The following is a 22,509-nucleotide window of genomic DNA, read 5'->3' on the forward strand; positions in this document are numbered from 1 at the left end:
TGAAAATAAATAACACTAGTAGAGACTAGAGAAGCGTTATTTATTTGAAGTAGTGCAATACCAGCCATCTCGTTGTGAAGGCACCCACAGTATGAGATAAAATTAAAATGATGCCTTTTACACTACATATGTAGTTCAAATTTATGGGAAAACTATGGTGTATCTACACTGATATTATACAGTTAATTACCAAAACTCATAAGAAATTATGCCTTGTGCATTTCATCTTCTAATACATCAATTTATTAAGGAAAATTTTACAAAATACTTTGTTGAAAGTACAATCATTGTTGCCATAGTTCACTGCCTCGTGCGATTCTCAGTTTCTGGTTTTAACAGGTTTCTGCCATGTTATGCTCAGTTGCGCTGCTGCAATAGGTACCAAATATGTATAGTGCTGACTTTAAAGGCGATGAAGTATTACAGTAAGAAATACTGTATGTTGGTTTTGTGTGCAAATGTATTTTTTTTTAACAGATTAAATTAAAGTTACTAAACCCTTTTGAAATAGATAAATTTTTAAAAAGAAACTGAAATGAATATGATGAGGAAAAAAAACGATGCATTAACATCATTTTTTTCAACTGATTTGTTTTAGTTTCAACTGGTTAGGTTTTTCCAACTAAACAACTGATTTAGACCTGCACATTTCAAATGCAAAGAAACAAAAAATTAAAAAAAATTCATTGCAGTCTGCTTGGGAATATGATTATTTGGTAATAGATAATAGTAGTGGAACTGGTGTAATTTGCTCATTATGTCAGGCATGTTTGGATGGCTATTGGAAGTCGAATTGTGAATGACATTATCAAACATGGCATAGGAATTTTCATGAATTTTCAATTTTAAATTTATTGATATTAGAAAAGCTAAACTTCAAGAATAAAAAAGAAACTTGAAAGACAGAAAAATATTTTAAATTTAAGTCAAGCTAATAGTAGTAAAGTGTTAGTGAATGAAGTTTCATTTATTTTATCAAATATAATTGCAAAGAATTCACTGCCTTACATTAGCGGTGAAATAATAAAAAAATTGTAGTGTCATCACTAGAAGTGCTTGCTAGCTTCTTACCAGAGAAACAGAAAGCTACGTAGATTAGCTCTGCAAAAAATATTTCCTTTGAGTAATGTTACAGTTTCAAATCGAGTTCATAAAATGGGAGATGTAATATTCAATGAATCATTAGGTAGAATCAAAAGTTGTGTATTTTTTTTTCACTGGCAATGGATGAGTCAACTGATGTTTCAGGCATATCACAACTCACGCACTTCGTTTGTTTGATTCAACATGATGGCAGCTGTGAAGAAGATTTTTTGGCTATTTTGCTGTATACTGGTCATACAACTGAAAAAGCTGTATATGGCGCACTTATGAAATTCCTCACAGTGCACAAAATTGATCTGAGTAAACTAATATCAATTGTTACCAATGGTACACCTTCCATGATAGGTAAAAACAAATGCCTTATTGCATATCTTAATAGAGATGAAAGGATACAGACACTCCCTGGCTTACATAATACTTGACTTACGCAAATTCGACTTTATGTAAGTTTTTTCCAGCCAGTGCAAACTTAAAAAAAATCATGAAAACGTATTTTGCATCCCGTAGGAATAAATGGAGGGAACGTGAAAATGTTGTAATGTGACCCAAATAACACATTGTTTTTTTTGGTAATTCGTTCCAAGACCTCAGAAGTTGAAATTTTTGCTATATAACTAAGCTATTTATCTCTCTAAAAGGTCATTTTTATAATGGAAATTGCGCTACACTTTTATCGTTATCATATGTTCCATTATAAGAATCAATTCTGAATGCCTTTGTGATATTTTTCTAAAACACATTTCTGGATGTCACTACCATAAAACAATAAAAACAATTTGCACTTTCTGGTTTATTGGGCTTTTCTGTTTGCACAATCTATTATAAATGGGTAGTAAACATGATCTTGTTGCATTTTCCAGTAATACAGATAACTGAAATTCTGTGGGTTTTTATGTTACGGTATTATGGTGAAACGAGTTCCCCTTCACTGAAATCATTAAATCATATAAAAAAATTTATTGCAAATACTTATTACAATGGTAAAAGGAAAGGGTCCAATGGAAAGTGCAAGTGCTGGCAGTGCTAGGAAACAAAACAAAATTGATTTAGAAACGAAGACGATTAATTAAGAAGTATGAATCAGGACAAAGTTTGTAATCTACTGCACAGATGCAATTACGTCTCGCTGCTTCAACAGCGAATACTATTTTATGGGACAGTGCGCATATAAAAGAACATGTTAAAGAATCAATACATTTAAGATCAACAGAGATCACAAAACAGCGTTCAGGTGCTATATCAAAGATGGAAAAGCTATTAATAATATGAATGGAAAATCCGATTCAGAAGCAAGTGCCCCTAAATCTAATGGCCATTCAAGCAAGAAGTATTTATGAAGATATCAATAAGTATGGCAAACCCCAAGCCAAGTTTGTGGCAAGCAACAGGTGGTTCAATATGTTCAAGCATCACGCTGGTTTCCAAAATATTAAAATATGCAGGGAAATCAAATCACCAGTGCAAATTCTGCAGCTGCAGAGAAATTTTGTGATGTATTGGAAAAAACCCCTTCTAAATCTTCACAGCCCTCAAATTCCCCAGTGGCATGGTTATCAGCTGGAGAGTTAATTCTGCCAATGATGCTCGAAAGGTAAAACTTGCTGATGTTATGACTGTCTCCTCTCTATTTTTGTAATTTTATAATTTTGAAATTTTTGTACACTTTTATAATTTTTCCTGTGCATGAGATTAAGAATAGAAAAAATAATTCTATTTACAGTCAGTCGAACGTTTCTTTTTTGCTTCAATCAAATTCAGTGCATAAGTATTTAGGGAAATTCCGACTTCCGTAAAGTTCGACTTACGTAGATTCACTAGAATGGAACCCTTACATAAATCAGGAAGTGGCTGTACCTAATTTTGTGCATTAAAATTGTTTCATTCATATGAGAGATCAATAATAAATTATAGAATGTCTTGAAGTTATTGTTACACTCATCAATCATTTTATTGCTAAATCCCTAAATAAGCGACTTCTAAATATATTTTTGGAAGATCTTCAAGCACTGCATTCTGATCTTATTACCCATACACAGATTTGTTGGCTCAGTCGTTGAAATGCACTCTCCAGAATTTGGGAGGTGTTTGAAAAGTAAAAGCTTATCTAATGGAAAGCAATAAAGAAAACTTTTTTAATGAAATTTTTATGAAGATTAGTATTAGCCTTAGCATTAGTAGAGGCATACAATGCAAGAAAGCAAACTTATGCAGCATCAGACAAAAAAAAAAAAAAACAAAAAAACTTTCCATTTCACCCAACCATTTGTTCCAAATGCCTTTCCAGCTCAGCCTTCAATTTATTTAGACTATCAACTTCCACAACAAAAGATGGAAGTCTGTTCCACTAATCAACTACCAGAAGACTAAAGGCAAATTTCCACACATCTATTCTACAACTATCTTTACTCAATTTGAAACTGCGACCCCCTCAGGTTCTTAATCTGAGCAGGAGGAAGAATCCCACCAGCAATCAACTTGCTCAACTCATTCAAGGCCTTATACACCTCAATCAGATCACCTCCCAGGTGCCTACTCTCCAGGCACTGAAATTTGCAGAACTTAAGCCTTTCTTCATAAGAGCACCACTTTGTTCCAAACACCAATCTTATTGCCCTTCTTTGTACCCATTCTAGCAACTCTACATCCTTCCTAAAATGAGGACTCCAGACCTATACACAGTACTCTAGTGTGGCCTGACCATTGCCTTCTATAACAGAATAATCACCTCCCTGTTCCTGCAAGCAAAATTTCTATATATCATTGACAAGATTCCATGATCTCTCCTGGCAGCCCGTCTGCACTGTTCAGCAAACTTCGTATATGACTGCACAATTACCCCCCAGGTCATTTTCACTTTCCACTTCCCTGAGTGTAGTACCACACACTTGGTACGTTTCTCTTCGGTTATTGCCACCCATATGCAGTACTTTGCATTTTTCAATGATAAACTTCAGTTGGCACTTCTCAGCCCATTTGCCCAACTTATCTAGATCCAGTTGGATTAGCATACTGTCTTTACTGTCGTTAATAACCCTGCCAACCTCTGTATCATCAGCAAACTTGGACATTAAACCTGAATATACCACCATCAATATCATTTATAAATACAGAGGGGCTCCACTAATAACATTAGTCCACGATGAGCAGTGTCCATTGATTACCACTCTCTGTCTTCTCCCCCTCAACCACCCTTTATCCATAGCAGCAATTTGCCTCCAATGCCGAACTGCTCCAATTTGTGCAGCAGTCTTCCATGTGCAACAGTATCAAAGGCCTTTCTAAGATCCAAATGTATGATATCAAAGTTATTCTTTGTACCCAGTCCCGTTGTGAGTACATCATACTATCCAATCAAATTAGTCAGAGAAGACTTCCTCTTAACAAACCCATGTTGTGTCTGAGCTATAATTGAAGTCTCGTCTAGATGATCCTGCAATGCTTCTTTAACCAGTGCCCCCATTAATTTCCCTGGAACAGAACTTAAACTCACAGGTCTAAACTTACTTATGTCAGCCTTTGATCCTCCTTTGTGAATTTGGGTCACATCTGCACATCTCCATTCCATGGGTATCTCCCCTGAGTCCAGAGAAGCTCTCATAAATATGGCTAAGGGTTTGCTTACTTCCTTTTCTGCCTCCATTAATATAACTGGATAGATTTCATCCACCCCAGGTGCCTTTCTTATGTTTATCTTCAACAATTTCTCCTCCACTTTACTCTCAGTTATTACAAGATTATCTAGCTTACTGCCAGAGTTGAATACATCTCTGGCATTCCCCTCCCAGAATAACTTCTCATGTGTAAATGTAGATGCAAAATATTCATTTAGTTTGTTAGCTACCTGAGCAGGATCTTCAACATTTGAACCATCGATATAAAATGGACCAATCTGATTCATCCCCTTCCTTCTAGAGTTTAAATAAGTAAAGAACTCTTTGCTGTTTTCCTTTGCATCCTTTGCCAAATTTTTCTCATAATCTGCCTTCGCCTGCTTAACCCCCTTTGTAACTCGCTTACAGACCAGCTTATATCTATCATAGGCTTCTGTGTCACATGTTAATTTATATTTATCACGTGCATTTTTCTTCTCTGTCAAATGTCTAATTAGTTCATCTGACATACATTTAGGCCTAAATCTTGAACAATATTTCTCTGTTGGTATGAAAAGCCTAGAAGCTTCCAAGATTAATTCTTTGAATGCTTCCCATTTTGAATTTCCTGTTGGTAACATCATCAGTTGTTCCCACCGTATAGAATTTAAATACTGTCTCAGACCACCATAGTCACCTTTATGAAAGAAAAACTCTTCCCTTTAACCTTGATGGTAGTTACCTCTTTAAGTAAATCCCACTTCAGCACACTGTGATCACTGCCACCTAGTGGTTCCTTTATCTGCAGATTCTTGATGCATGAAGAATCACTACTGAAAATCAGATCAAGAGTATTACTCCCTCTAGTTGCCTCCCGAACATGCTGCTGTAGAAAACAATCATCCAATAAATCCACAAAAGCCTTGCTAGTGTGTGTGTGTGAGCAACCCACAAATTCCAATCAATATCCAGGAAATTAAAATTCCCCCATTACAAGACACTCTGATTTACTGCCCCAATCTATTTCTCTACTGATTGTTATTTGGTTTTTAGGAGCATTAGCAACTAAGGCCATATTGCTCTGGGATATGCGGTGGTCATTCCCTGACCTTTCCGCATCCTCCGTATTTGGTGGTGACGGGCTCGTACCCCGGTCTAATCAAGAAGCGTGTGCTACGCTCTGCTGCTCCTCCCCACCTGGCCACGGAGGCACCACTATTTCTCTGCACAATTTCTCATTATACTCATAGATTCATTTGGCCTGTAAGATACACCTACTCTCATTTTTCCTTTCCCAGTGCTTATGTCACACCAAACAGACTCAACTTTGCATTGTCCACCAACATCAATTAGATGCACTTCCTTAGATTTTATATGTTTCTTAACTAACAGCATAATGGCTTCTCCCTTTCTGTGCACATTGTACTCCCCAGATTCCAGTTCTGCACTGCTTATATCTGTGTGACACCATGACTCTGATATCCCAACAATATCTGCCTTTGATGTCTTGACTAACACTTCAAGCTCATCGAATTTATTAACTATACTCCTAGCATTGGTGTACAGGCAAGTATACATGCATCTGTTTCTACTCTTAGTTACCCTTACACAGCCCATGTATTTACTTGTTCCACTTTGACTCCCAGCAGTTCTGAAAATCCACATTGCCTTGCTTTCCAGATTCCTGCTCAATTGCGTTTCAATAGAAGTAGTGCAAGAATCACTTTTACCTCTGCCAGCGGCTACTGTTAATTTATTAATCCGTGTATCCCCCCCCCCCAGCTAGCAGTTTTCTGAGTCACCTAACACTGCCTCGATAGCATCACCAAATATTCTTGCACACTTTCTATTTAAATGAATCCCATCCCTGTAGAAGCCATCTCTCTTGTTAACAAGCACAGACGAGGCTAAGAAAAATTCAACCCCTTGAGCTTTGCACAATCTCTCCAGGGACGAATTGATCGACAAGTCACTCATCACATACTCCCTCTTATCGTGTCTGGGCAGAATTGCAGACACTTTCAAATTTAATCCTAACTCACGGCTTTTTTCCAGCAATGACTTGTATTTGTTAAATAATTCCGCCGGTTTCCTACTCTTAATATCATTAGTAGCAACGTCTACAAAAATATCACCCTTTGTGCCCTTAAAAGATGATATCTGCTCTACAATGTCATCAGCCTTTGCCCCTACCAGACATAATCTGGTTCTGTTCCATCAGTCTTTTTTGCACAATATGTTCACTGTTTCCCTGACAATAGAGTCACCTACAACAACTAGTTCTTTTAGGACCAGCACATTCTGCCTTGGGGTTTGCCACTGTGTTGCTTGATGTTCATGTGCAAGCTCTGGCATTGATATGGGCAGCTGAGAGCTTGACAAGCCCCTCAATTAAAATCCTTCGCGGGCATCCACCCTGTCCTTCAAGCTCTCATATAAGCCCATAATGTTGAGTTGGCGCCTGATTTCCTCACACTCCTTACATCGCGCACACACAAAGACATTCCCCTTGGCAATATCATGTCCCGTTCCTGATTGTCCACAAACATCAAACAAGCAGTGCATTTCAATAGACTGTAATTCAGAAGACAAGTACCCCCCCCTTAGTTCTCCCCCTGAGCCACAGCACTTCCATTAGTTTGAGCATTTTGCTTTGCTGCTCTGGTCTAAATCATGATTTCTATTCTAGTTCAATAAATTCCAATACAAAATATAACCCTAAACTTATATCCCAATGCTGTTATAACACTATATATATATATGTACCGTATTTCCCCATGTATAAGACGCACCTTAATCTTGGGCCCCGAAATTTGAAAAAAAATGTATTACATAAAGTTATTGAACTCAAGTTTTATTCATCATAAAATTCATACAACTCATCACTGTCAAAACTCCCATCCATTAGCTTGTCCACATCTGTGTCTGATGATGAATCACTGTCTTCATATATTGCCTCGTCCTTAGTTCCATCTATGGCATTTGGAATGCCACACTTCTTAAATGACTTGACAACGATCTCAATCTTGATATTATCCCAGGATCTTTTCACCCAGGTACAAGCTTCTCCTATAGTTGGTTTCTTCACTCTTCCTGCTGGTATCAAATTGTCCCCAGAAGACTTCATCCATTGGTTCCATTCGTCTCTCATGGCAGCTTTGAAGGGTTTGTTAATGCTGACACCAAGTGGTTGGAGCTGGAATGTCAAGCCTTCAGGTATGACCGCAAGTTTTGTTTTTTGCTCTGCAGCAATCTTCTTTGTGTTTTTTGTTATGTGTGCCCTGAACTGATCAAGCACCAATAGGGCAGGTTTGCGTTAAAGCCCACCTGGTCTCCTGCTCCAAACTTTCTCAAACCAGATCATCATCCCATCCTGATCCATCCAACCCTTGTCATGAACGTGGACAATCACTCCTCGAGGAATGTCTTCTTTTGGCATTGTTTTGCGTTTGAAAATCAGCATAGGAGGCAGCTTGGTTCCGTCGGCACAACAAGCTAAAACAACTGTATAATGGCTGTTTTCATATCCATTTGTCTTCACAGTTACAGTTTTCTTATCAGCAGTTCTGTTACTCAAACAGATGTGTATCAGCAGTTCCAACTCAAACAGATGTGTCTTCCGACATTGAATAACAAAACGATGAAATTCAAGGACCTTCTGCTCATAGCATTCAGGCATCTTTTGGGCAAGTCTAGTGTGTGTACGCATGCTTAGTCCATTCCATTTCATGAACCTGAAGCACCAATTGTGTACTCCTTTGAAATCAGTAACTTCTTTTTCATCAGCAATTCTTCTTGCCTCATGCTCAACCATCTTTGTGGAAAAGGAATTCCAATTGCCCTTTGCTCTTCAATCCATATCTTCAATTCCCTCTCTAAATCAGGCCATTTTGCTGATTTGCCTCTCATGGCCTTCTTTTGCTGTGGCGTTTTCAGTAGGGTTTCTTCTTCCCAGTCTCGGATTGTGTTCTCAGTTGGAGGAGGACCAAACTTACGTTCAGCAGCACGATTTCCATTCACTTTTGCAAACTGGATCACTTTTTGCTTGAATTCAGCACTGTACAAAAATCTTTTCTGAGCCATTTCTGGGCAGAACGTGGCAAAATGTAACCTAATATATCAGTAACAAGTGCGAAACAATTAGCACAAAGACAACAAGCGCGAAAAAGCAGGAAATGCAAGTAAAAAAATCTACAAGTACTGTATAAGACGCACCCAGTTTTTAGACCCCAAATTTTTCAAAAAAAGGTGCATCTTATACATGGGGAAATACGGTATTTTGGTATTGAATGTCATCTCCGAGTTACGTTATATGACATTCTTATCCTGTCAACTTATATGTATTAATTTATGATGTTACTTTTGTAAAAACTAGATCGCTATATTTATTTAGTTAAAATACAATTCAATTAACAATGATATTTAATAAGATTATAAATTTTACTGATTAACTGATACTACTATCTATAGTCGCTATCTAGTTATCTGTTAAACCTTACGCTATCTAGTTCGGTGCACACGTTGTATCGTATAACAATGGCGGCAAGATACGAATGGTTAATCTATGGACATGAGGTATTATTTACTTTCCAAATCGCACTATCTAAATTCAAAATAAACCACGGAACTTGCCTAGGTCTATAAGCTACTTAAAGAAAATAATTTAATCTAACAATTAAGTCAATAAAGTGGCTAAGTATAATTAAAAACTTGCGTTCGTGGGAGCTGCAAAACCTGTTCAACACGTGGATTTGATACCCTATCAATCCTAAGTAATAACCTACAAAATCTCTATCTAAATTCAAATTACACTAAAGTATTGTTACTAGGAATATAAAGCAACTCTAAAAAATAAATTAATATGCCAATTTAAGTCAATAAAAAAGCAAAACTTCTCTATTTAAAGGCAGAAATATGTTTCTTATGATGAAGATGTAAGGAAACGAAAAAAAAAAAAAAAATAATAATAATAAAATATCTGTTTGAAATTTCTTTTGATTCTCTTTGTGTTGTGTGTTATGATGATTTGAATTTTAAAGATATAATGACCTGTGGGTGACTTTTTAAAATAGCATTAGTCTTGCAACAAAAACTATTTTAAATGAAACAGGATTAAAAAATATATTTTCCTGAAATATTCAATAAAGACTATGATAAAATTAAACAATCAGTAAAATATTTCAAAATTAGTTTCATTATTGATGAAATTAACAATGTGGTTGGGAAGCTGTTTGTGAATATTTTAGTTGATATTTTGATAGCAGCTACTAAAAAAAAAAATTTTTAAAAAATAATGGTTTTTAGTAAATATTAATTCTAAAGGAATTGTAAAAAAATATAACTATTATCTTACTTTTAAGATAACTAATGGAAAAAAATTGTATTCAGATGTTCTCCACACAAACAGTGAATAGTGAACTGAGGGAACAGTGAATTCGAGTTCTCCACACGAACAGTGAAGAATGTTGCATATCGTAATTGGCTTGTTTCTAATTCTTCAGTTTCATTTTCTGCCTACACCAAAGCTTGCAACAATTGTAAAGCAGTTATTAATCAATCCAAACTAGAGTTTCAACAGGCTAAGAGCAGAAAACTTGCTTCTTGCGCTAATGGTAGCCAAGCATTCTGGTCCCTTGCCAAAGCTATTGGCCGCAACTTTTTCCCATCTCTGCTCCCACCTCTGTCCAAACCATATGGTTCTGTTGTCACTTCAGCCAAGGATAAAGCTGACTTGCTAGCATCCCATTTTTCTTCCATCTTGGTAAAACACCTCCCAGCATTCCCAACACGCTCCATTCAATGCCTCCTGTGGTCTTCCATCAAAAGGATGTCAGAAGGATTTTGACGAATCTTGATGCTAAGAAAGCACCAGGTCCCGATGTTATTTCTCCACGTGTTCTCAAAACCTGAGCTCCCGAACTTACTCCTATTCTTTGCCACCTTTTTTCATTTTCTTATTCCTAAGGTGTTTTTCCTTCTGCTTGGGAATTTGTCATATCCAGCCAGTTCCTAAAAACAGTGACAAATCCCTACCATCCAATTATGGTCCCATTGTAATTTCTTCTACTCTTTCTAAAGTAATGGAGAAATCAATTAACCACAAAATCTTAAACTACCTAGAAACCTTCCGTCTGATCAACGATCGCAAGTACGGATTCCGTCAGTGTCAATCCACTGGTGATATTCTGGCTTATGTTACCCATTTATGGACTAATTCAATGGAAAGGTTCAGTGAAACACAAGTAGTTGCTCTTGACATCTCAAAGGCTTTCGATCATGTTTGGCATAAAGATCTTCTAAACAAGCTTCCATTTTAAGGTTTGCCAACTGTTTTTTGTAATTGGTTATCCAGTTTTCTCTCTGATCGCTCACTGAGTGTGATGGTAGATGGCTCTCTGTCTTCCAACTTCTCCACTAATGCCAGTGTCCCCCACTCTTTTCCTCTTGTATATTAATGACCTTCTCCCATTGACCGGAAATCCTATCCATAGTTTTGCTGATGATAGCACATTGCATTCCACTTTCCATTTTGAGAAACCTCGCCCTGCTCAATCAGCTTCAACTTCTTGAAAATCTGCTACCAATTCTTCAAATGTCAATCTTCAGGTAATTCTCCAGTGGGGCAAAGACAACTTAGTTGATTTCAACCCTTCTAAAACTCAGTCTTGTCTTGTATCTCGCAAAAAGGATTCTTCCACTGCTATGCTTATCTTTAGTGACACTCCAATTTCTAGGCAAAATAATATATCTCTTTTGGGAATTACCCTGACTTCTAATCTCTCTTGGCACAAGCACATTACAAATAGTGCTTCCTCTGCATCTAAAAAACTTGGTTTTTCTCTTTTGCTCTTGGCATTACTTTTTTTCCAAACATCTGCTCATCTTTATAAATCGCAAATCCGCCCTGCCATGGAATATTGTTTCCACATCTGGGGTGGTGCCCCAAAACCTCTCTCAGGCTTCTTGATTCCATTCAGAAGAGGGCAGTTAGGTTAATTAATGATTCATCTCTAACAGTCTGTCCACTCGCTGTCTCATAGACGTACTGTTTCTGCTGCATGCCTCTTCTACAGATACGTCCATGGCCACTGTTCTTCTGAATTGTCTTCTATAATTCCTGCTCTCTCTTTCAAAACAGTCCGAACACGTGCCGCTAACAGCCAACATCTATTTACTGTCCAACTTCAAACTCACAGAACCAACTTTTCATCTTCCTTGTTTATTCATTCAACTGCCGTTTTCTGGAACAACCTTCCTTCATACATATTTTCTGAAAATTACAGCCTACAGAAGTTCAAGTCCAATGTCAACAAATATCTTCTTTCATCTTCTCAACCTCCAACCCAAGCACGGTACTAAATACTATAGGTTCTAATACCTCTCGTGTTTAGGGTTTACATAAAAAAAAAAGAAAAAAAGAATAGTGATAGTCTGAATGGATAAAACTGCATGGTTTCAAGAATTCAGTGTTTAAAATGTAGCAAAAAATTACAAAATGTTACTGATATCCTCTACTTAATTCAGGCTGCTGTTGACTGAGCTATCAGCCATTAAGCTCCAGTTAAGGAATTTGTCAATAAACTAAGAACTCTTTTAAGACATTCACCTAAACAGTACAGGAGCAGTTTAAAAGCAAATAATAGTTTATACATTTTTGGAGAGAAATCTTCAAAAGAAGATTTGTTTATCTATTCATGGGCTAGTTTTAATGAAAATTTAAAATATAACTGTCAAAATGTGGTTTTACAAAAAATGTTTTGAAAGATCCAGGTTTCGCATCACGCAATGACGAAAAATAATAACTGACTTCCAAGAAACTGTTGCATTATTTGATCAAATTAACTCTAAATCTTATAGAACCAATTTTTTATTTATGATGGTGCATTGAAAACCTAAAAGGTGATTGTTAGTTTTTTTAAACTAACAATAGCATTAGCATTAGTACAGGCATATGATGCAAGAAAGCAAGCTTATGCAGCATCAGCCAAAAAAAAAAAAAAAAAAAACACGCTCAAATTTCACCCCTCCGTTCATTCCAAGTACCTGTCCAGCTCAGCCTTAAATTTATTTAGGCTATCACTTCCACGCCAAAGGATGGAAGTCTGTTCCACCAACCAACTACCCGCTGGCTAAAGGCAAACTTCTGCACATCTATACTACATCTGTCTTTCCTCAATTTGAAATTATGACCTGTCAGGTTATTAATTCTGAACAAGAGGAAGAATCCCATCGGTGCTGAGCATGCTCAAACCATTCAAGACTTTATACACCTCAACCAGATCACCTTGCAGGTGCCTAATCTCCAGACACGGTAATTTGCAAAATTTAAGCCTTTTTTCGTATGAACAACCCTTTTTTCCATTCACAAATCTTGTTGCCCTTCTCTGTACTCATTCCAACAGCTCTACATCTTTCTTAAAATGAGGCCTGCAGACCTGTATACAGTACTAAAGGTGTGGCCTGACCATTGCCACACCTTGAATATAAGGGGATAATCACCTCCTCCTTATCTGTGCTAGAAAAATTCCTGTATATCATTGAAAAGACACTATGAGCTACAATTACAGACCATCTGCACTGCTTAGAAAACTTCATATCTGCCTGCACAATTACCTCCAGGTCCTTTTCGTTCTCTACCACTGTCAGTGTAATACCACAGAGTTGATACTTCACTCTGGCGTTGCTGCCTCCCATATGTAGTACTTTACATTTGTCAATGTTAAACTTCATTTGCCACCTCTCAGCCCATCTGCTCAACTTTTCTACATCTTGTTGAAGCAGCAGCATACTGTCATTAGTGTCCTTAACAACCCTGCCAACCTTCGTATCATCTGCAAGCTTGGACATTAAGCTTGATATACCATCATCAATATCATTTATAAATACAGAAAACAATAATGGACCCAATACTGAACCCTGAGGGACTCCACTAATAACATTAGTCCACAATGAGCAGTGTCCATTGATTACCACTCTCTGTCTTCTCCCACATAACCATCCCTTTATCCATACTAGCAATTTGCCTCCAATGCCACACTGCTCCAATTTGTGCAGCAGTCTTCCATGTGCAACAGAATCAAAAGCCGTTCTAAGATCTAAGATCCATAATATCCAATCAAATTGGTCGGGCAAGTCTTTCCCTTAACAAAACCATGTTGTGTCTGAGCTATAACTGAAGTCTTGTCTAGATGATCCTGCAGTGCTTCTTTAACCAGTGCCTCCCTTAATTTTCCTGGAACAAAAGTTAAACTAACAGGTCTATAATTATTTGTGTTGCCCTTTGATCCACATTTGTGAATTGGGGTCACATTTGCACATCTCCAGTCCATGGGTACCTCTCCTGAGTCCAAAGGTCTCATAAGTATGGCTAAGGGTTTGCTTACTTCCTTTGATGCCTCCTTTAATATAACTGGATAGATCCCATTCACCCCGGGTGCCTTTTTTATGTTTATCTTCAACAATTTCTCCTCAACTGTCCTCTCAGTTATTACAAAATCATATGGCTCATTGCCATAGTTTAACTCACCTGTGGCATTCCCCTCCCTGAATAACTCCTCATTGTTGAATATAGATGCAAAATACTCATTTAGTTTGTTAGCCACCTGAGCAGGATCATCAACAGTTGAACCATCAATATCTAGTGGACCAATCTGATTCATCCCGTTCCTTCTTGAGTTTACATAGGTAAAGAACCCTTTGTTGTTTTTCTTTGCATCCTTTGCCAAGGATTTCTGAGAATCTGCCTTTGCCTGCCTAATCTCCTTTGTGACTTGGTTACAGACCAGCTTATATCTATCATAGGCTTCTATGTTACCCATTAATTTGTATGTATCCCATGAATTTTTATTTTCTGCCATATGTTTCATTAGTTCATCTGACATTCATTTAGGCCTAAACCTTGAATAATATTTCTTAGTTGGTATGTAAAGCCTAGTAGCTTCCAAGATAAATTCTTTGAATGCTTCCCATTTTGAATTTGCTGTTGGTAACATCATCAGTTGGTCCCATGTACAGAATTTAAATACTGTCTCTGACACCATAGTCACCTTTACGAAAGCATTTATGAAAACATTTTTAATATATTTATTTTTTCCCTATTTAAATCGAATTTCACCAGAATTTTATGAAAATTAAAAAGTTCTACTATCTTGCAAATACAAATTTTATTTTTAACTCATAAAATCAATGATGCCTTATAAATAAAGCAAGTGTTTTGTAAATGAAACAGTCATTCTACTACATAATTTTAGTATACAGTTAGCATACAATATAAATATAACTATACTTAAAAAATAAATTTATCAGTTCCACTTACATCACACTGTTCTTTTCTCAAAATTTGTTTTAGGTCTTTAAGAAACAAACCATGAACACTAGGAACTACCTATGGTGAAGTAAAAGTTAATGCAAATATGAAATTTGTGAAGGGAGAAATTTTTACAAAAGTTCTATTCTCAGAAATATTTTATATAAAAAAAGAAATTACTATTGCCACCTATTTAAATTAGATGTACCAAATATGCAAAACTAAAAGATAAGTAATTCATCCTAAGTGAAGTGAATAAATCATATCAATTATTCACTGTAATATATTTCTGTTAGGACAATAAATACACTTATGAATTTTATTAAATACTATCTAAAATAACTGGCTCTGCATGAGTTGGAATGATCAAAATTGTGTAGATTTATAGTAATACTTTGTTTGACCTGAATGATACAGCTCTGAAGCTAATTTATATGATCAAGACAAAACATATGAAAGTTAAACATTTAAACTGATAAAAATAAACTTAACTGCAAGGCAAATATATATTTATTATACTAAAATTAATAAGTGTTGAACAATATTTTATGTATTAGAGTTTTTGATAATTTTTTATTTTTATTTTAACGTGCAGTTTCTGTGCAGATGATGTTGCATGTTTTGCTATTTGGGGACCAACATAAATAAAAATTTTTTGATATTACCAGTTATAGAGCAGCCAATGTTGAGTTAGCCATGGGAAAAACATGGGCTCTTCAAATTGAGGCCAGCAACTTTAAATGTTTGTGCCCATGCCTTTTTTTTTGATGATCATGGCAATATCAGTTTAAACAGTGTGAGTATGATCCAAAAGATTGCCACAGAGCCATGCCTTTTTAACTACTACCATGATGAACATACAAAACAGAGTCCACGTCAATTCTCCCATAGTGGGGCATTTTCAGATACATTCTATAATTTCAACAAAACGCCTGATATCAAAACTTCTTTTTTTTTTTTTTTTTTTTAATTTTTCTCTGACTCCACAGACACCACAGGTGGCATTACTATATTCTGTGTGAGTGCTAGAAGGCAAAAATTGAGCAAATGGGACATCCTCTCAGAAATTATTTATAGGAATGTTTCACATTCCTATAAATATTTATTAATCCTCCCAAGATTTACATCTTGGGAGGATTAATAAAACTGAGCTGATGGCCCATGTCAGCAAGTTAAGTCAGAGATCGTCTTAAATCAGATTCATATCATGGTTAATACTGGTTTCTTTAGTAGGAAGCTCAAAGAGAGCATTTTTATTCAAGCCAGCAAATAACTGTCCTCAGCAAAAATGGATCACCAGGTCAACCTAACTAGGCTTAAAATATTTTGGAAGACTACTTTTTTGATGCATTCGCTTAACAGCAATTACATATTATTGGGGCCTAACATGCAGAAATTTCCTTCAAACAGTTATCTACAAACTTGATCCTTTTCCATCCTCTTGATAAAACTGTGGTCAATGGTCAATCTACATCATGAAAATTTGCTGGATCCAGCACTCTACAGTTTTTTGGGCATCCAAGATACATGGATCTGAAACGGGGTGGAGGGGTAATAATTTTCCATTCCAACCCCCATACTAGGAAAAAATGAGCATTTTTTTTTTTATCCTCACACAGTATTCTTTAGCTATTACTTGCTATGTTTAAATGGATATGAGATCAATACATAAATAATAGACTGCTATACAAAATTTAATTATTTAAAATAATTAAATGCACATGGCATAATACTTTAAGAGTTTAGTATCTATATAATATCGGTGTTTAGATACACCATAGACACTCTTAAAAAAACTACAAAGTAGTTGTTGTGGGCATCATTTGCTCTTTCTCATATTGTGCTCTGCCTTCACGACGAGTTGCCATGAAACTTCACAACTGGTCGTCATGTCTGCAATACTAGGGTACCTGCCCACCCACTGATGATAGGCCAATAGCCTTGAAACATGTCTGGGTGGTGGTACTCACTGAGAATAAGTAACAATAGCCTTCTCTATTAGTGAAGCGTTACTTATTTGAGGTAGTGCAATATCATGGCAACTCGTCGTGAAGGCAGAGCACAATATGAGAAAGAGCAAATGATGCCCACAACAACTACTTTGTAGTTTTTTTAAGAGTGTCTATGGTGCATCTAAACACCAATATTATACAGATACTAAACTCTTAAAGTATTATGACATGTGCATTTAATTATTTTAAATATTATCTTATACACCTTTTGGCATCTCTCATATTGTGCGATTAACTTCACAACTGGGTCGTCATGTCTGCAATACTAGGGTACCTGCCCACCCACTGATGATAGGCCAATAGCCTTGAAACATGTCTGGGGAGCCTGGTGTTCGCGGAGTTTCCGAGAATGGGTAACAACAGTCTTCTCTACTGGGGAAGCGTTACCTATTCGAGGAGTTTGAGGTTTTTGAGTGGTGTGAGTTGAAGGAGTTAGTCCTTTTCATTCTTCTACATGTTTCTTTTTCCTCTTCCACTCCTACTATTACTTTCCCTCTACCTTTTTTGCTTTCTAAGTCTAATAGGGACAAGTGGATAGTAGAGCTATTATCCCACACATATACAAATAGCCTTGAAACATGTCTGGGTGGTGGTACTCACTGAGAATAAGTAACAATAGTCTTCTCTATTAGTGAAGCGTTACTTATTTGAGGTAGTGCAGAATCATGGCAACTCATCATGAAGGCAGAGCACAATATGAGAAAGAGCAAATGATGCCCACAACAACTACTTTGTAGTTTTTTTAAGAGTGTCTATGGTGTATCTAAACACCGATATTATATAAAAATTTAATTAGTACTGATTAAGAAACACTACGATTATTTCCAAATCAAGCTTTTAATTGAGCTGTTGTCTTCATTGAGACACAGAGAGAGAGACTTAATTAAGCATGCACATAATTACACCACAATGATAATAATGATTATCACAGTGTCATTGTGTGGTTATTAACTCTCCCTTGCTTATTATTATTAATATTATTCATTTATTGTTCACAATTTTAAATACCATCATTATTATTTAATATGCTTAATATGTGCTTGCTATGGCATACTCAGGGTCCTGAGCTGGACCCTGAGTGTGCCATAGCAAGGAAGAGAAGAATGATTACATCATTCTTCTCCTCCTTGGTGATTACCTTCTACTTCTGACTCTTGCTCTCTCTCTCTCTCTCTCTCAGGGTAACTCAGAATTTTTTTTTGGCTGGTGTAGCAAAACCCTCAGGCTTCCTTACACCATATGGCTAATGATGATGATAATAATAATAATATGCTTAAAATTGTAAAACCTTTTTTACCTTCAAAAACTTTTCTTAACTGTTCCATTTATCAAGATATATAAACATTTTCTTGGATTAAAATTTTTCATTTTTAAGAGTTACCTCTTTAACCTGAATTCTTTCTTAGCACTACAACTCACTGGATCTATAAACCAAATTATAACAAATCATCACTACAAATGTAAAATCAAAACTTTGGTTTTAATGAATTTGAAGGCAAAAAAGCTCACAATTTTAAACTAACATCCCTAAGACCTACAGTTCTGTAATTGGTGAAACAAATTACAGACCTGTAGGTCTGTACTTGGTGAAACAAATATTGATCTCACTATTACCTCATCCACCTTAATCCAGTACACTGCCTGCTGGAAAGTGAAAGATGACCAGACAGTCAAGAATCATAGGGCAATCTTGTATTCCCTGATTTGCAACTGCTAATCTTCACCTCCTCCTCCCAATAACATGATTCAGTTTTCATTTAAAACCATCACTGAAAAAAATCTGAAGGAAGAATCAAAAACAGGATTTTTTTAACAAAAAAACATGCTATTAAAGCAAAATTTACAGCCTCTAAAATGGCACAATATTTTCCAGACTCTTCATTAACAGCTCTAATATCCATGAAAAAGAAGAAGAAAAGCACATACACACTAGTCCCTTGGTGACTCTTTGTATGTGCTGTTTGTAGGTGAACAAATGAAGTAGCCAACTTAAGGAGATAGGTAATCAGACCTTGAAGAAATTACCAAAAAATAAAAAAGGGAGTCAACTAGCTGAAAAAATTGTGTACCTAAAAAGAATGAACAAAAAACATTAAGTCAAAATATACAATGAGCAAGAAAAGAGAAAATCTGGAGAAAGCTGATCATTATATCAGAGAACAAAGAATCTTGAAGTCTGGTGTATAAGCTTACTACTAATAAAACCTATTTGGGGATATACAGTCAAATCTCTCAAATTCAGCAACTTTGAGACCTGACCCTTTCTGGATCTCAAAATTTCATAGATTTCATGTGATCATATAGTGTAGTCAAAAAAGAGCTGTACAAAATATTGCATTTCTGTGCCTAAAGTTATTGAAAATAGCACTGCATAATTGTATTCTTTATTCAAGAGAAAGGTACATATAGCACATGAAAAAAGAACAGTAAATATACAGTAACATATTTTCAAGTACAATAAAAATGAAATTAATTATTACCCCTTCCAAAATGTACCAGACAGTGAACCTGAAACTATATTTGGAAGAAAAAAAAAGCACAAAAAATCAATAGTGGCTTCACCAAAATCACAAATGTGCATCATTGACAACAACCTTTACCATGGTAGATAAACTAAGACTAGGGCTCTAACCCAGTGAGGTCGTTCCAGAATATAAGCAGGGGAAAAATAATAATAATAAAATATATATATCCTTTTTCTTCATAAATAAATATGAGCATATATATATATATATATATATATATATATATATAGGTAAATGAATTAGGTGGTAGTATAATAATATAATATAAATAATATATTGGCTTGTCAGTTAAACCAATAACCAAGATAGGTACCTTATTATTATTATTATTTATATTATATTATTATACTACCACCTAATTCATTTACCTATATATACAGACCGATGTAATGTTTAATCGTCTTAGATGGCATTAATTGGTTATGGGAATAAAACAAAATAAAACAAAATAATTTAATTTTACAATTTATATTTATTATAATATTTATATTTCACTTTCACATACTAGGATATATATATATATATATACAGTGGATTCTGGTTATTTGGGACACCGGTTAATCGGGGTAGCCATTTATTTGGGGCAAATCTTAAAAAACAGAAACCAATCGAGAAAATAGCCAGGGTTAACTTCACTTAATTGGGACAGCATGCTGTTTAATTGGGGCAGGAGACTGCAGCGCCGACCGGGCTAGCCAGGTGGGGAAAGTGCCTGCCTGACAACCCAAAGGTCGCGGGTTCAAATCCCACCTCGGGCTTGGATCAAAGTACTGCAAAAACCTTGGGAGGTGCATTATGGCCACAGAAGCCGATGTGCCAACAACTACCAAAAAAAAAAAAAAAAAGACCGCAGCACTGGAGATTACCCTATGATCGTCTCTGACAGTACCACGTGGTTCAGTCAAAATTCTGGAGGTCACAACCATAAAACAATAAAAACAATTAGCAGTCACCTGTTTATTGGGCTTTTCTGTTAGTGAAATCGATCATAAATGGATAGTAAACTCGATCTTATTGAATTTGCAATAATATCAACAGCTGGAATTCTGTGGGTTATTATGATGAAATGTGTTTACACTTCCATGGAATCTTTAATCATATAAAAAAAAATTAATTTTCAGATCTTCTCTTCATTCCTATTTTTAAAGCTTTGTAACTTGCTCCCACCTCTGTCCAAACCATATGGTTCTGTTGTCACTTCAGCCAAGGATAGAGCTGACCTGCTAGCATCCCATTTTTCTTCCAACTCCTGTATTAACCCCACTTGAGGCCTGCACTTTTATGCCTAATTTTTAATTGTAATTTAGAAACTAATTATTTCTGAAATTTCTACTCAATCTACAAAATTGAAACTCTCAATATACATAAACAGAATATTTTTCTTTGATTTCCTACCTTTAAAGTTCAGCAAGAACTATTAATTAACTCAAAAACAGCAAAAATGTACGATCATATTTGTATCAATTATGAGCGCAAAAACAGTTGGCAAAATTCGTTTGACGTATATAACGCGTCTCTCCATACGTTTGAAATTTGCCCCACATCGTTTCGCAGCTGGCTAGAACGAATAAACTTACACAGAGCCGTAATTGACTGACGTAATTTCACATCAGTGTTACCAAGGTGACTGACATAGCCGACAGGGAGGAAAAAATATATATATGTACGCAACTGTTTCTTGGCATAAGAAACTAACGGAAAGAATTGCAACGAATTGTTTTTGAAAAACAACAACATCGTATTTCCTTTCTTCAATATGTATTGTATCTACTAACCAAAAATCAAGAAAATTCATCTATTGGAAGCCAAAGTGGAAACGGTAAAAAAAAAAAAAAAAACTGGCGTAAAACTTATAACACAATGCACATTTGAAAAAAAAAAAAAAAAAAACTTCAGTTTACTGTAATTGTTTTAGAGAACAATATTTTGCATTATTGTTTTAACATAATTGTAGTAGGCAACAATATCGGATACTGGATATATATTTGATCTTCTACAAAAATTTCAATTTCAAAAACGTGTCGAAGCAACTTCGGGACCAAAATCGGACTTTTCTCGTTCGGCTCCCCTGTAAAAGAATTTACCAAAGAATTTCTCCCTTGATACTCTAATGACGCATTCCTGGAAGGCATTCTCACGGCACACCAAGAAATTATTATTGCTCATATATTATTTCTCCCTGATTGGGGGATTCCACTCCATGACGGGTACTGCTACCAAGTACACAGGGTGGTTGTAATGTCTGGTGTTACTGTTAGTCGAGGAAATCTCTGACTATCCTACAGGTGTTCAGGATTGCGACTTTCTGTTGTTCCTTGTAGGTGTTTTCTTGGAGACCTATTGCTGCCAGTAACCCGTTATCTTCAATATTTTCTAACAATTTGTATTGTTAGAAAATATTGCAGTTTTGCGAAAAATACACACTCCAAAAAACAATGCCTTCATAGCGGATGATTTTTTTTTTTCTTCTTTTGCTCACCAGTTTTCGAAGTTTATATATAATGCTGCTATGAATAAATGAATTTCCTTGATTTTGTGTTACTAGATACAATTGAAGAAAAGAATGGTCTTTTTAATTTTTCAAAAACAAATGTTTCTTATGGTTAGGTTATATTCAGTATACTGCGCAAACAGATGCGTGATCCCCCCGCTTTGGAGCACATGTGGAGAACTCTGGCGTCATGCGGAAAAGATTCCCACGCCAAAGTTTCACAAACACAGCTCACACTCGCTAAAATAAAAAAACCAATGGAATATCGCATTTCATGAGTCCTAGGCTAATTATGATGGAAATTAAAAAAATAAGCCAAAAAGGCCTAAAAAAATGCATACCTGATGTCACATTTTTGTCAATTTGCGTGAAATTCAATAGAAAGTTCAGAAATTTTAAGTAAGAAAACTGAAGAAAAAGTTCTGGTTCCAGCTTTACTGAGTTTCAGCTCTGTAATTAGTGTAAAAATTATAGAATTTAT

At 35.8% G+C, this 22,509-nt stretch overlaps 1 protein-coding gene across 1 annotated transcript in view; it reads right to left on the bottom strand.

Moving 5' to 3' along the window:
* unc80 (unc80, NALCN channel complex subunit) overlaps positions 1 to 22,509 on the bottom strand; it is a 1,843,891-nt gene that overhangs the window by 743,274 nt on the left and 1,078,108 nt on the right. The window contains exon 39 of the mRNA XM_090378420.1: positions 15,010 to 15,078. Within this exon, the coding sequence (XP_090234546.1) occupies positions 15,010 to 15,078 (69 nt within the window). The remainder of the gene's footprint in view (positions 1 to 15,009; positions 15,079 to 22,509) is intronic.

The sequence above is a fragment of the Mastigoproctus giganteus genome, chromosome 7, assembly GCF_048544385.1.
Source record: "Mastigoproctus giganteus isolate SK-2022 chromosome 7, ASM4854438v1, whole genome shotgun sequence".
NCBI classification, from domain to species: Eukaryota; Metazoa; Arthropoda; class Arachnida; order Uropygi; family Thelyphonidae; genus Mastigoproctus; species Mastigoproctus giganteus.